Source organism: Leptonotus elevatus, chromosome 1, assembly GCF_054856555.1.
Source record: "Leptonotus elevatus isolate MCC_2025b chromosome 1, RoL_Lele_1.0, whole genome shotgun sequence".
NCBI classification, from domain to species: Eukaryota; Metazoa; Chordata; class Actinopteri; order Syngnathiformes; family Syngnathidae; genus Leptonotus; species Leptonotus elevatus.
Window position 1 is genome coordinate 41,657,766 of NC_141239.1, and position 16,062 is coordinate 41,673,827.

At 39.9% G+C, this 16,062-nt stretch overlaps 2 protein-coding genes across 3 annotated transcripts; one reads left to right on the forward strand and one right to left on the reverse strand.

The window, feature by feature from the left end:
* Positions 1-554: 554 nt before the first annotated feature.
* asb16 (ankyrin repeat and SOCS box containing 16) lies at positions 555-2,344 on the reverse strand. Its single transcript, XM_086059134.1, has 2 exons — positions 2,311-2,344; positions 555-1,025 (listed from the first exon to the last, which is right to left on the reverse strand). Exons 1-2 carry the CDS (start codon positions 2,340-2,342, stop codon positions 767-769), a joined length of 291 nt encoding a protein of 96 aa, XP_085915260.1. The 5' UTR covers positions 2,343-2,344; the 3' UTR covers positions 555-766.
* On the forward strand, positions 627-8,668 carry hrob (homologous recombination factor with OB-fold). 2 transcript variants are annotated; one of them, XM_086059117.1, is made up of 10 exons: positions 627-1,031; positions 2,712-2,762; positions 3,149-4,354; positions 4,444-4,521; positions 5,837-5,968; positions 6,059-6,167; positions 6,381-6,466; positions 6,545-6,667; positions 6,743-6,875; positions 8,476-8,668. In XM_086059117.1, the coding sequence occupies exons 1-10, from the start codon at positions 984-986 to the stop codon at positions 8,526-8,528; spliced, it is 2,019 nt and encodes a 672-aa protein (XP_085915243.1). In that variant the 5' UTR covers positions 627-983; the 3' UTR covers positions 8,529-8,668. The 2 variants fall into 2 exon arrangements, with proteins under 2 accessions (XP_085915243.1, XP_085915249.1); XM_086059123.1 differs by lacking the exon at positions 627-1,031 and adding an exon at positions 2,360-2,572.
* Positions 8,669-16,062: the final 7,394 nt, after the last annotated feature.

The following is a 16,062-nucleotide window of genomic DNA, read 5'->3' on the forward strand; positions in this document are numbered from 1 at the left end:
TACCAAAAATCTTCAGTTCCAAAAATAAACAATCGCCTTTGTCATTTAAAAACAAAACGGTAAAGCAACATGACCATCTGTTACAAAGTTGCTTTTAATGTCTAATGTCCAGTATTATGAATGTTTAGTTTTGTACTGATTTTATTATTGTAACGATTTTATTTATGTCTTGGACTTATTTTTTAAAAGCCTTTTGTACGGATCTTTCTTTTTTTTGACTTTCTGTGAAGCGTCTTTGAGTACCTTGAAAAGCGCAATACAAGATACATGTATATGTAATGTGTGTATATATATATATATATATATATATATATATGTGTATATATATATATATTACACAATTATACATTCATCCATAAATTTTCTTAACCGCTTATTCCTCACAAGGGTCGCGGGGGTAGTAGGTGGGGTGGGGCACACAGAGACTAACAACCATCCACACTTACAATCCCACCTAGGGACAATTTTGACATAATTATACATTACTGCAAAATTACCTCTTCAATCAAAAGTAAAAATACACAACTTATTTTTTTAAAAATCATATACAGCTTTATTTGCATATTCAGATACTCGCAAAAATAAAGATACATTTTAAAGGAATATACATTATGACTATTTCCATCAAATTACATCTTAATTCTCAAAAATATTTTTTCAAAAAGCAAATTAAAAAAACAAGGCAAAATTCAAATTCAGTGTAGCGTCCCGTCGTGGGTATGAGTTAAAGATCACCTCCAATGTGACGGGTAAAAGACGCACTGCATCAAACACTGGGCACAGAAGGGAAAACACACTCGCGTACCACGACCACGTAACGGCCCACATCCGATGGCTTCTTAGCCTTGGCGCAGGCGACGATCAAGGCCGCATCGTGCTTCCGGTTGGTGGCCCGCACGTCGGAGAGCAGTAGCTCCACGTGGCGCTCCAGGCCCTGTACGGCAGCTACGTGCAGTGGGGTGAGCTTGGACCCGGCCGTGCTCATGTTCACGTCAACGCCGCCCTTCAGAAGCAGCTCGACACACCTGCAGGTGGGTTTTCAAGTCAATGTAAAACCTCTTTTGCACAGACATGCTGTTGAACTTTGACCCAAGTTGACCCCAATTTATAATTCGGTCAATCCCAAAGACACTTTGAAGTCTTATTTGAACCAAAATTAGTGTTTCTGTGATAAAATACAATTTAGAATCTTTGATGTACCTGTGGTTTTGTAAATGTCAACCTCGCATTTCTTTTGTGTGCGTGTAGATCTCAAAGACAACATCGTTTTTCACAAATAAAATGTACATTTCAAAGTTCAAAGAAAATTCCAAGTCTTCAACGAACATAACGCGTTTTTGGTCAACAGCAATGTCAACGTGGTCTTCATTGAACCCTGAATTTTTGTTTTTGAGGAACCTTAACACATTGTTTGTGTAAACATCCAAACATCTTTGATTAGGCACATTTTCCTTGTAAAGATCATAGGCTGGTAGCCATGAACTCATTCACTGCCATTGACGCCTATAAACGGCAAAAATTCATTAGAATTATTTCTATTAGTTTAACATTTTTCCCCCCACTTTTGTTAACAAGAGTATGAAAACCTAGACACTTTTTAAATAATCTTTTTTTTATTAAAAAAAAAAAGATTATTAAAATAATAATAATAATCTTTTTTTTATTTATTTTTTAAGAAAAGATTATTAAAAATTAGGGGCGTCAGGCGATTAAAATTTTCAATTGTAATTAATCACATGACTTCAATAGTTATCTCACGGTTAATCACAAATTTTATATCTGTTCTAAATATACTATAATTTTTTTCCTAGGTTTTCATACTCTTGTTAACAAAAGTGGAAAAAAGTTTTAAACTAATACGAATAGTTCAAATGATTTTTTGACGTCTATAGCCGTCAATGGCAGTTACCTTATTTTTGTATAAAGCCAAATAAAGCCTGTAATAGACGGGAGGGGAAGTTGGAACCATCTCTCTAAACTTACGCGTTCTTATTTAAAGTCAAACGCCACACGTCATTAATTGAACAAATGGTAAACATGTTGTTATTCATACAGCCAAAGGAATGCAACTAAAAACGCCCGACTTGGATTTTTACGACATAAACTGGCACAACTGGCATGTCGCGAGGTTGTTTTTGTTTTTTCAACCGACTTTGACCGTATCCGTAGTCATTTTCTAATTGTCGTTATTATAGGGCGATAAATGCCTTATTATTTCTCCTGATAAGCCAACCATGGCTATCTTAACGCATGTTACGTTTTCAAAGATAAAATGACTTAAATGAACTTTTTGTGTGGGGTAAGGTTTACCGACTTTTGACGGGAGATGGGAGGGGAATCATCTCAACCCACTTCCGCGTTCTTCAGCAACAAACGGCCAACGTCATCACGTTTGAACGTGAGTCGCCGGCTCACCATTTCTCCAAATTCATCCACCACGTCAACACGCGTTAGCTACTTTGTACTAAAAAAGAACGTATAGAAGAAAACAGAATTAGACGGGTCGTCACCGTGTGATCTTCGACGCCTTGTTGCATGAAATAACTCATCGCGACATCTCGTGCTTGCGATGGTAAGTTCGTTCGGGGCGAAACGTTAGCTAAGCTTGCACGCTAACAGGGTAAATATGTCGTCCTTTTCGCTTTAAATCATCAACATCTCGCATTTACGTGCTAATCGAGCTCCAGAAAGGCTTGTTTTAACTGTTGCAGAGCTGCCACCTGAGCGGGCTGTTCAGCATTGGCGACGACTTTGACGACGAGGTAACCTCACACACACCTGATCCCATCATTTTATTTGGAGGGGTTGCTCGACGTGACGTCACCAACTACCACCTTATTAATAACAAATGTACTACTGTCCAGGTTTACACTGTCTCTAACAGTTTTACCAAATATGACAAAAAAAAAATTTTTTTATTACAAAGTGTAATCTCCCCCTTTTAACTCATTCACTGCCAACCCTCTCAGTTAAAATGCATATTTATTGGCAAGTGTTCATTGCACTGCAACAGGGCTGGCAACTTTTTACACACATACCACGGCGTATTCACCATTTGTCGCCCTTTCAATATGGTGACTAATTGTTTATTGCAGACACCATCATTGCATAATGTTGTTGACCCTCCCTCGTACTGTTTGTCCATCAGGAACTGCTGGGAACTAACTGGGCCGTCCGACAGCCGACCACCGTGCCATCCCACTCGGTGGGTGTCGCTTGTGTGGCCTCGAGAGGTTCCGGCACCAACCTCCTCCAGAGATCATCTTCCCCGTGTCCACCTTCGACCTCAAAAACAGTTGCGCGTACTTTACGGAAGCTGTCCTCTAGCACTCGGGCTCACACCCTTCTGCCAGAATTCCCTGAGCCCTACGTTGGGGTGCAGCCAAGGCCCTCCGTAACTTTGCCACTATCTCTGCCCCCTGCCACCCATGTTGCCCCTGGAGATTCCGCCACCAACCTCTTCCAGCCAAATGGGACTTCAGCACATCTTGCCTTCAATAAGAATACCTCTGCTTTGCGGAATCTTATCTCTGGTGCTAATGCCCTGAGGTCCAATGCGCCTCCCAAGCTGGACTTTCCTGAGCCCCAATTGGGGACGCAGGATAGGCCTTCCGCCGCTGTGCCATCCTGCCCTCTGGGCCAAGAAATAGTTGCTCCGACTTTGCGTAAGCTTTCCTCTGGCACTCGAGCTTGCCCCCAACAGAGTCTCGCCCCCACCAATGTTGCGGCATTACGCCCGCTGGGTGTCACCCTTGCGGTCCCTCGAGACTCTAACACCAACCTCCTCCAGCCAAGCGGAGGATCAGCTCACTCCCTTCCACCTCCTACGTGCAATGTCACTGAGCCCCACTTGGGGGCGCAGCAGAGGCCAACCACCAATGCTGCCGCCCAGGATGACTTTGACGACTGGGACTTGGACCTTGCAGACTTAGAGGAGTGTGAACGTTTAGCAGGACCTGTTGTGCCGGTCAAAATGATGCGCCCCACCACAGGTGGAGGGACCCTAAGAGCACCAACCTCAACAACCCCCCACCTGGTCACCACCTCCCCGCCGGCTCCCAAGTCACCTTCCAGGACTCTCGACAAGCCTAAGCAGGTGGCATGGAAAACCCCGGCACCCAGCCGCCTGCCCCGAGGCCTCTTTGAGGCGGTTTCACCTGCGCCTGTACCTGCACCGTCACCATCCCCCTCCCTTGCCTTTAGTCCGCACCCCCTCAGCACACCGCTGCTGACCAACCACCTGGTGCAGTTGGTGTCTGCGTCCAACAAGGTGTCCCGGAAGAGGCCTTGCTCAGATCCTCGGCCGCCAAGTAGGCGGCGTTTCCCGGGCCCGGCGGGGCTCCTCCCACAGCAGGTCTGTGTCGAACGTCGCCTTCATCCATCGTCAATTGTTTTCCTTTCACTATGTTGTCGTTTAGTGAGTTTCTTCCTTTTTCCCCCCAGCCACTCAGTCTGGATGAGATTGTGGTGTCTGTTCCCCAGACTCCCGCCCACGATGTGGCGGCTCGTCGTCCAAACCAGGTCATGCCGTACTGTATACACTTGATCTTAGTTGTGAGTGTGTGCTCAGGGCAGCACAATGAGGTAGTCGTTAACACGGGGGGTCATCAACTTTTTAGAAAAGGGTCGCCAATTTGATACATACTTTTCAAATAATAAATTTGCTCAAATTACCTGTAATGATGTTGTTCTTAATTTAGTTTACACATTTTAATATGTTACTGTTTGAAAGGCTGCCATCGACCGCGATATGGCCCGGCTCGAAATGGTCGGGCACATCAAATTTGTTTATTTGCAGTGAAGTATTCTTTGTGAGCAACGTCACTCTTCAGCGCCGGAACAAAGTCCGTCCTCCTCCTCATAACATTCAAAATCAAGTTTTTACCGCAACTATGACATATGTTGAATTTACTTCGTCTCCGTCCACTGCTACTGTTTGCTACTTGGCTTCCGCACATCGCTTTTTTAACTCATTCACTACCGTTGACGGCTATAGACGTCAGAAATTCATTTGAACCATTTCTATTAGTTTAAGATTTTTTCCACTTATGTTTACAAGAGTATGAAAACCTAGAACTATTAAAGTCATGCGATTAATTACAATTAAAAATGTTAATCACCTGATACAATTTGAAAAGAAGATTATTACAATTTAGGGGCGTCAGGCGATTAATTACAATTAAAAAATGTAATCTCTAGTTAACTCACGATTAATCACAAATTTGACATATGTTCTTAATGTACAATTAAAAAAAAAATCTAGGTTTTCATAGTCTTGTTAACAAAAGTGGGATTTTTTTTTAACCTAATAGAAATAGTTACAATGGCAGTTCATGTTCACGCTGCACTGATTGGCTCTTTCCAATGTCTGTCTGGTCAGGTTTGCCCCGCCTCAGAAACGCGCTTCATTGCGACTGGGGGTTTTGTAAGCTCGAATTGACTACGCCTCATGTTTAACCAGCAAGTGACAAGACAGGCATGCATTCAAGTCTTGGCTCTCAAAGTCTGGGCGTGACCATTCAGACCCCTTCGGTAGCTGGAGCAACCGAGCTCGATGCTAACTGCTAATTGGCAGCCTATCAAGTGTATTTGTGAAAGGATTGGTGGTGCTTCACGGTCCAAACGTAGCTTTAAGTCTTCCATTTAAACATTGTGTATATTGGCTGCAGTGTGCTGCATTTCTCGAGGGTAATTCCGAGGTGTCTACTGCGTCACGGTCAAAATTCCCCAAGTTCAGTGCTTTCCAAATAAGGGGGCGCGCGTTAATCTGCATTAAAGAGATTGGTCGTGTTCGAGTTAGATAACGAATGCATTGCGTCCCAATACTTTTGTCCAGGTTTCCAGCTCCCAGGCTGATGATGAGCAGTTCGGCGGTCCCTGGGCGGCGATGAAGGCCGAGATGGGACTGGACGAGCGCAACCCGGCATGCTTCCTGCGCTCCTTCAGTGTGGTCATGGTGCTCCGCAAGGTTTCTTTTTTCGCTGCCTTGATTTCACTTGCATCTTGTCAACAAACGTGTTGCTTATTGGGTGGGGCTCTTGTTTTGATGTTGCCACAGGCGGCTTTGAAGCAGCTGAACAAAAACAAAGTGCCAAACATGGCCGTTATGCTCAAGAGTATCAACCACACGCACACCGACGCTAAGGCTGTCTTCAGGGATCCTACTGGTACGTGCGCACACACGCACGACAGAGAGATTGTCTTGACATGGTAGACTACCACGAATACACACACACACACGCACGCACGCACACACGCACGCACGCACACACACACACAGGTTTTCATTTGTAAGTTTGTCAATATCACTTGTAAGGAACACAGAGGGCTGCTCCTCCTCCTGAACATTGGTTAACATGTTCTTCTATTGTTGACTAAAGGTGAGATCCAGGGCACGGTGCATCGGCGCCTCCTGGAGGAGCGCTTGGGGGAACTGAAAGTGGGTGCTGTGCTGCTGCTCAAACAAGTGAGGAAACTATTTTAAAAAAACAAAAGTGTCACCAGGATGTTTTTATTTCAAAACCAGCGTGATGTTTGCTTGTAGGTGGGCGTGTTCTCCCCCTCCCATCGCAACCACTACCTCAACGTGACGCCCAACAATCTCCTCAGGATCTATTCGCCAGACGGGGTCTGCCACACGTCAGGGCATCTTCCACCACTGATTCTGGTAAGTTACGTGCGCCGATATCTAAATCGGTAAGCCGTCTGGCCTTACCCCCCCCCCCCTTTTTTTTTTGTGTAGGAGCCAACACCGCTGTCACCAGCTGTCAAGCCTGTGTCCTGCATGCAGCTGGTGTTTGACGATAATGACGATGGTAACGATGACGGGATGAAATACAAAGATGGAAGCTTGCAGACTTCAGGCTGGGACGCAGGTGGGTTCACTAAACTGCAGGGTGCAAAACAAGTAGTTAAATAGTATTTTTTATTTTAGTTCACCGTCTGTTGCCTTGGTATGCCTATCACACTGGAAATGCGTTTTCATGTGGTTTGGACTATTTTAACAAGTGTGATTAGATTATTGATTATATGTTATTTATTTTATATTTTATTATTTTTTCTTTTATTTCGTTTAATCATGTTTTTACATTTTACTGTATGGTGGCTGACTGGTTAGCATGTCCGCCTTCCAGTGCGGAGGTTGTTGGATCGAGTCCGGGCTTCGGCCTTCCTGGGTGGAGTTTGCATGTTCTCCCCGTGCCTGCGTGGGTTTTCTCCGGGTTCTTCAGTTTCCTTCTACGTTCCAAAGACATGCATGGCAGGTTCATTGGGCGTTCTAAATTGCCCCTCGGTGTGATTGTGAATGTGAATGGTTATTTGTCTGTGTGTGCGCCCTGTGATTGGCTGCCAACCAGTCCAGGGTTCACTCCACCTACTGCCCCTAGACAGCTGGGATAGGCTCCAGCATGCCCACGACCCTGGTGAGCATTAGCGGTTCTGATAATGGATGGATGTTTTAAAGGGGAAGCAAAATAAAACTAAAAAATCTGTACAATATGTTGTATGCGCCCCCAGTTGTCTAAACATAGTATTCTGATTATTATTACATTTGTGAAATTTGAATTGTTTAGCAGAAGAAAAAAAAAATCCACCTGTTTTTTATTCATGTCATGGAAATAAAAAATGTTTGGCTTCTTTAAATTGTACACTTAAAAGTACAGATTATTGTACTACTTGTGCCATGACTGAGCATGTAGAAGTGTTTTCATCAAGTATTGCGAATTTAAAAAATATTCTTTATTTTATTGTGTATAGTTTAAAAGTAATGTAATTAAGGTGGCATGGTGGAGGACTGGTTAGCACAGCGCAGAGGTCGTGGGTTTGAATATAGGCTCCTGTGTAGAGTTTGCATGTTCTCCCTGTGCCTGCGTGGGTTTGCTCCCAAATCATGCATGGTAGGTTAATAGGTGTGAATGTGAATGTTTCTTCTTTGTCTGTTTGTGCTCTGCGATTGGCTGGCGACCAGTTCAGAATATCTTGCCTTTTGCCCCGAAACAACTGGCATAAGATCCAGCATGCCCGCAACACCTGTGAGAATAAGCGGTTCAGAGGATGAGGGACAATGTAATGAAGACTAGTTTTATTTCATTTCATTTTATTTGTTTATTTTTTATTTTTTACATTAAAAATTATTGTATGGTTGAAGATGTACACTTAAAGGTGTATTTTTTTTTGTACCGGTAATCTGCTGTGATGAGATTTTTCTTTTTGAATCTTTTCTTTCATCTCTTTAACACTGATGGCTTTTCACAAATTTCTTTGTGGCTTTTTCTATAAAAGAGCTGGAGTTTTTGTTACCTTTAGAGGCATAATGGAGTTGAGTGGTTACCTGTGTATATCCTGTACTTCACCTTCGCTGGGTTCTGTGTAGAAGCCTAAGGGGGATCTTTTTGTTCAGCCATATTGCAGGAGATCCGGGTTCAAGGGGCTCATAATACTTAGCCACATGACTAACGCTTGTCTTTTTGGTCGCAGATGACCTGGATGAGCTGTTGGTGGCGCTCCCTGAGGACACCTACAGTCTTTGAGGAGAACTGATGCATCGCCACGCTCCCTATCATCATCTTGATGTTAAAAACATGTGAACAATTTTTTTTTTCTTGTCGAAAGGTATCCCAAGTGGCTCTCTCTGTTGATATTAGTAAATAAAAAAAACATTACAACATTATTTTGTCACACTGATTGACATTGACAAGATTGACCATTATGTCAGTAGGGTTAGCATAATTTAGTAAGATGCTTTCAAGGCCCTACAAAAGCTTTGACTGTATTTAAAGAGACACAATATGAATGAGTGAATATTTTTTTTGTCTGTATATAAACAATTGTGTCTCTTGAGTGTCTGCCCACGCAACAGTTTAAATTGCAACCAAGCAAATCTTTAGTTATCGTATGCCAAAGGTAAGCAAAGCTGCAGTGTTGACACAGATCAGGGTTGTCTCCAAGTGTCGCTAGTACAGTATTAGTTTCTAACATCATTATTAGATAGATGGGTTGGTTGATTGTCACTGAATCCAAAATGCCATTTGTTTTTCCCATTTGGCTCTAGTTTTTTTTAGATATTGCATTGTTTGGTTTAAAAAATACACAAGTTATGACTGTGGTTCTCTTTCTGCTCCAACTTTGATGAGGTTGCATCTGTCGTTTCACACATCCATACAATATTGATGCAATATTGTGCTAATCATGTTGCATGTGAAAATCAAACAAACATTCAGAAAATTAGGCAATATCAGTAAACATACATAAGATGGCATGAAAACAACTAAGTAATGGTCAATGCGCATTTAGTGAACTGTCAAAGCACATCAATTGTTAAAAATATCTAAAAAAAACTGGAGACAATGTAAAGAAAGGGAAGTCATTTTCAGACTCATCAACCCCAATTAGTCAGAAACCATTACAATATTGTTGGCACTAAAAAAAAACATTTGTTAACGTTTGCCAGTTGGTTTAGACCAGGGGTGGGCAAACTTTTTGACTTGCGGGCCACAATGGGTTTGAAATTTTGACAGATGGGCCGGACCAGGAGCATTTGGACCTCATAGCACAGTAAACACACACAGATAAATGTACAACCCGATTTACTTATAGTGAGCACTAAGGACTGCGTTTTTCAAATGTGCAAAATCCACTTATTTAAAACAGCTTTTCCAATAGCTTCATTTTTATTGTTTTAGCTCAACTTTTGCTGTGTTTTTATGCTTTGTAAAGTGACCTTGGGTGTTCTGAAAGGTGCTGTTTTTAAATGAAATGTATTATTACTATTATGATTATTATAAAATAGCCCTAATCCAGGTAGTACGTTTGCCTCAATGAATATGCAAGATACGGCATTTACACACTATTTGGCAAAGTGGGAGAAGAAATGTAAATTGATTATAATAGCACATACACTGTGATCTGTCAAACCTGGTGGTTGCATCTATTTTTAATAGATTTCAATTCAAGGCGTAAAGTTAAAGAAATCAAGATTTATTGAAAAAAGATGACCACTTTCAACATTCAAAACATATTATTACCCAACGAAATAATCAATGTCAATCATTTCTGCTCCACTGCTGTGCATAAAGGCACACTCAATTAAAAGACGCACTTTCAAACTTTTTTTCCATAACAGAACATAAGTAGAAAAACTCACAAATGTCAGCAGTCCGACGTTTTTTCCTGTTAAATTTGGCGATCCATCCGTGGTGACATTGGAAAGTTTACTCCAAGGAAGCTTCATCCTCTCAATGACAGCGGACACATGTGCATACAAGTCCTCTCTTCGCGTTTTCCCCTTCAGCGACTCCATGCTCAAAAGCTCCTCAGTTATCTCAAAACTGTCGTTTATCCCTGTCTCTACCATGCATTCTTTCAAAAACTCGCCTTCGGAGAAAGGCTTGCTAGCCTTCGCCAATTTGAACGCCAGCAAAAAACCTGCCCTGGTACTTGACTCCTGAATTGAAGTTTGATGGTGAAAAAAATTCTGCTGAGCCTGTAAATTAGCCGCCAACCTCTGTGCAGTAGCCTCCCGTTCTTGTGTTGACTGCTTGCTAGCATAATTTGCATGTTTCGTGGCAAAGTGACGGCTGATATTGTACTCTTTAAAAACCGCAACGGCTTCTTGGCATATCAGACATACAGCCGTTGATCGGACTTCAGTGAAAAAATATCGTGTTGTCCACTCTTTATTAAACACTCGGCCCTCACCGTCCACTTTCCTTTTCTTTGGTCCGCTCATTTCTACAGACGGGATCAGATGGTCACTCACAGCAGTCCTTCACTTTACGTGAGACCGCGCCAGCGATTTTATTTTCTGCGCCCTCGTAATTAAAGAAGCGAAATAACGCCATAATATGTGTGTGTTAAGAGCCGCAACTTAATCGCTGTCCTTGGTACCCGCGGTAAAGCACTATTAGGGACGTGAAGGGAATTTTATTTTTGCATATTTTCTCTGGCCCACCCATTTTCCCTCAGGCCCACCCACAATAAAAATCCTGGCGCCGCGGCTGGCGCTACCTATTGGTGAAACGCGGGCGTTGCAGGGACAACATTAAATTAATGATTTTGAATTTTTTCTAGCCTTATTGGATAAGTACGGCGGGCCGGTTTGAAAAGCATAACGGGCCGTATTTGGCCCGCGGGCCGGGGTTTGCCCAAGTCTAAACTTTAGACAGTTCACCAGCAGTGGGACATTGTGATCATTTGGAAATGTAAATAATTGCAGAGATTTGGGTGTTTCATATTATTAGCATACACCTTTTAACTCATTCACTGCCATTGACGGCTATAGACGTAAAAAATTCGCTTTATTTCTATAAGTTTAATTTGTTTTTCCACTTTTGTTAACAAAAGTATGAAAAAAAAGTTTTATTGTACATTTAGAACAGATATAAAGTTTGCGATTAATCGTGAGTTAACTAGAGAAGTCATCCGATTAATTATGATAAAAAAAAAAAAATCGCCGGACGTCCCCAATTTTTTTATAATCTTTTTTTTAATTAAAAAAAAAGATTATTTATATAAAAATTCTAATAAAGAAAAGATAAAAAATTAAAAATATATATTTTTTTAAAATAGAAAAGATTATTGAAAATAAAAAAACTAATTCAAACCATTAAAAAAATTCAAATCATTAAAAAAATATTAAAAAGAAAAACTTATAATTAAAATTATTTAAAAAAAAGAAAATATTTAAAAAAAAATTGTTTTTTCAAAGAAAAGATTATTTAAAAAAAAGATATATATATATGTTGTTAAATATATATATTTTTTAAATAATTAAAATTTTAAAATATAAAAGATTATTAAAAATTACGGGCGTCAGGCGATCAAAATTTGTAATCGTAAATAATTGCAAGTTCACTTAATCACAAATTTTATATCTGTTCTAAATGTACAATAAAAAAAATCTAGGTTTTCATACTTTTAACAAAAGTGTATTTTTTTTTTAAACTAATCAAAATAGTTCAAATGAATTTTGACGTCTATAACCGTCAATGGCAGTGAATGAGTTAATAATAGCTTTCCCATAAATTAATATCATTCATTATTAATTGACATTATCAAAGGCAATTTGAGCGACTTTTTTTTCTTCCAGAAGCATGTATCGAACTAGTGGTAGCGTATTCAAGGCTGCCATTATTTATTGTACCTTTATTTATTGTAGCTACATTCAAAAAGTATAAATTTGTGTTTTCCGCTTATTAACGAAACCAGGGTAACGCATGATTAAAACGCATGATTAATCATTACCCCCCCCCCACCTATCTTCAACAAGATGTTAAACAAAAACCATAGTGCAACATACATGTGACAAAATGGATAAACAATACATGAAAAAACAAAGTAGAAACGTGAGGGGTCATGAGTAAATTTAAATTAAATAAGATGAAAGACTGAAATGGGAGGACAAAACCAAGGTAAACCTTTTTTGTTGGGCTGTTCCAAAAGTAACCACTCTCCATTGCGTGGTTGCCTGTCAGTAGGGTCGTGCATGATTGGTTAAGGAAATTAGGGGCGGTTCCTAAAAGACGTTGCCTCGGTGCGTCATGGCTGCCCAAATCAATCATGCGCGAGTTACACACGTAACTGACGATTAATTAAACTTAAAAACGGAGTAAAGTGGAGCAAGCGTGGACTGGAAACTTTTCTGTGCAAAGTGGAGTTTATTCGGAGGGCAACTTCAGCACAAGACGCTGCTTAGAATGAGATTGATGGCGCCAGGCCCACCAAATTCCCCCTGCCTAAAAGTAGGTGAACCGTGAACACTCGCCAAGGATTGTTAGCGGGAATAAAAGTACAACTTTTCTCTTTTTTTGATAGTCCTAATTATCACCTCTTTTATCCAGTGAAGTAATTCATATTTTATGTTTGCTGCCTTTTCCTCAGTGATATTTTTGCATTTTTCCTTTTAAGTCATCGGAATCATCACACATTTAATTGAAATTATCCTCCAACATGGTGCTCGCTGTAATGCATAACATACAAAACAAACACGATGTTCAATGTCAACCAGGACTGGTTAAAAACATTTTAAAATTTTTTTGGGGGGCGACCAACAATAGTTTTGAACTGTCCATTGATTTAATTATGTAAACAACTAAAACATGCACGTCATTAAAAAGTCCAGCTGGATGGGACCACCATTTTTTTTTTATCACTGCTACTGAGTGGCCACATGCACGCACTTCCTATATCACAATAATAGGGATGCAACGAAATGATTTTTTTGGGCCCAAACCGATAACTGAAAATGAGAAACTCTTGGCCGAAAACCGAAACGCCGAAAATAATAATAATAATAAAAATAAAATAAAAAACAATGTTTAATATCACTCAGATTCACCATTAGCTGCAGTGCATTTTCAACACATATTACTACAGTAATGTTTGAGAAATAAATGAGGTGGATGAATGAGAATAACCACAAGCATACAGTAAGCACACAGTGCAGTGTCATGTCATTGCGTTTGTTATTCTATGATAAACAAAGTTGCTTTTCTGCACATTGTTGGACGTAATAATCTGGAGATGAAGCCAAACTTTTGTGAACTTTTTCGAGTGTCGTCACTCGTCAACCTCAATTGATTTGGGTCGCTGCTGATAACGCTGTTCTCGTCTCGGTCATGTGAAATCAATTAATTTATCGTGTAAAGGAACCGGGGGCTGTGTTGCTTATTCAACGGGGGCTTTATTTGCATTTCAGCAGCAAACAATTTGCTACGACACTTCAGTTGCAGAATAAGAACTTCCGCGCACACCATACGGAGATCACGATACTGCAACTTTGTGCGGTTGCCATTATTCCTCGCCGCTGATTTGAGATAGCATCGAGCGTGTTAGCCTCAAGACGCTAGCTTTCGGCTACTGCTCATGAATTAACATTGAGGCGGAACGCTCACCCCGGCGTTTAATTCATAGATACGCTTGCTTGCAGCAATTTTGTTTTGCTTGCGTTACCACAACATCCTATTTCAGCAATATTTTTTCGGCTCCAAATTTATTTCGGCCGGTAGACAATAATACTATTTAAAATATGGACAAACTACGTGCATATGTGGAAAATGTGCTGCTGTTAATATATTTTATTGTTCATAATACATAGCATCACTCAGTATGCATAAAAGGTCCACTATCCTATAACCAACAACAAAGGCTTTGAAGAAAACAACAAAATAACCATGTACTGTTTTGTTGTTGTTTGTTTATATTCCTGTGCAATGGTCTCTGTTGCATATAAAAAAGTTCATTCAAGGACGGTACAAAATGCACATATTCTGAATCCCCAATCACACTTCCCTAGTTTTAATGACATCCCAGTGTGCCATTTTGTTCCAACTTGAGCCAATTTTACTTTGTTTTGTTTATGTTTTTGTGTTGTTTTGAGTATTCTTTGTATTTCGTTTTAGTTGTGTATTTTACATTTTCGCATTAAGATGTATTCAGTTGTTTTTTTTGTCTGTGGTTTTATAATTTTTGGTGCAATTATTGCCTTTTTACTTTAGCTTTATTTTATTTTTGTTTAATGTTATGTATAGTATGTATGTTTACAAAGAATATTTAAAAATATAATATTTTATTTTATTTCATTTATCCATGGAGGAATTTGCCCCAAAAATAATTTTACAATAACAGTTTTATTTGACCATTTATGACTCAAACATCTTCTAATGAGCAGATCAACACCATAGGTGATCACAATGGGTCGTCCTGCAAGCCTCTAGTTTTCAGATTGTTTGTTTGTTTATTGAGCATGTAAACCAGTAACAGAAATATTGTAATCCAAAATAAATAAGATTTAAAAGAAAAGGAGCGTTTTACATTCATTAAGTGCAGTTTCCATGTTCAAAAGGCAGTAGGAAGAAGTAAAAAAAACATATCTAGTCCTACCCCTTACTTATTAGATAGATTCGGGTTCGAACTTCCCGCCCTCTGTTTGCGGATGTGACGTCATATTTTCGTCTAACACAGGATATAGGGATGTAATGATAACGGCAATATTGTGATATAGCGATATTAAAACTGCCACAATATCGTTGTTGTCATGTCACTAGATTAAAAGCAGCACATCTGATAAAGAAGTCAGGTTGATTTCCACTTGTGCAGTTTTAACACCCTCTGGTGTTTTTTTTTTTTTTTGTGCAGGTAAATTTTCACAAGACATGTTTTGGCCCTTCTATGTTTAAAATCCATGCTAATGGTCATATGAAGGGGAACGTAACATGCTTGTGAATCGAGTCAATATGTGGAGGAACGCAATAGCAATACGTGCGTGCATTAGCGAGGAAGTGCCTCAATATTAAGTCTTATTTGAGATTGTAGGTTGTTTATATGCATTGTTTTTATGTAGAAAAGCACAATATTATGATAATATCGTATCGTGATGTTTGGATATCGTTTCATCCCTACCAATATATAGTAGTGCCCTCATTGTGTCTGGCGATTCGGACAGCCAGCTCACTACTTATCAGATGACCACCATACCTGTCATCTCAGACTATTCATTGTGAATACAAATATTTTAAAACTGTATTTTATTTCCGTTGTACATATTCCAACTAAAATGATTTTTTTTTTTACTTCTTCCTACACCTCTTTTGAACTGAATCTTGTTTTGAAATTGAATACTGGTAGAACACAAAAAAAATGCAGCTAAAATTAGATTTTATCTTGTTGTACAGTATTTTCCTTTTTAAATAAAGTTTTTCCGTAACGTATCGCTTTGATTCTCACGCTTGCACTGTCACTCGCATAATTTAAATTTAAATTGTTTCTTCATACTCACAATACATTGTGGTTTATATCTATCGGGTGAGCAAACATCGATGTTCACTCATTTTCAAAGTGCATTTTGGGTGCACATTTTTTTTAGTTTTGGACATTTGTCCTCCCCTACAATATGGCGGGACCCGCACATTCGGACAGCCTTAAAGCTGCTCTATGTAACAATTTGCCCTAAAATATCTTTACAATAGGATTCCCCCCCCCCCCCCGACCATTTATGACTGAAACATCTTCTAATTAGTAGATTAACACATTTGCTGCTCACAACGTGCACTCCTGCAAGCCTCTGGC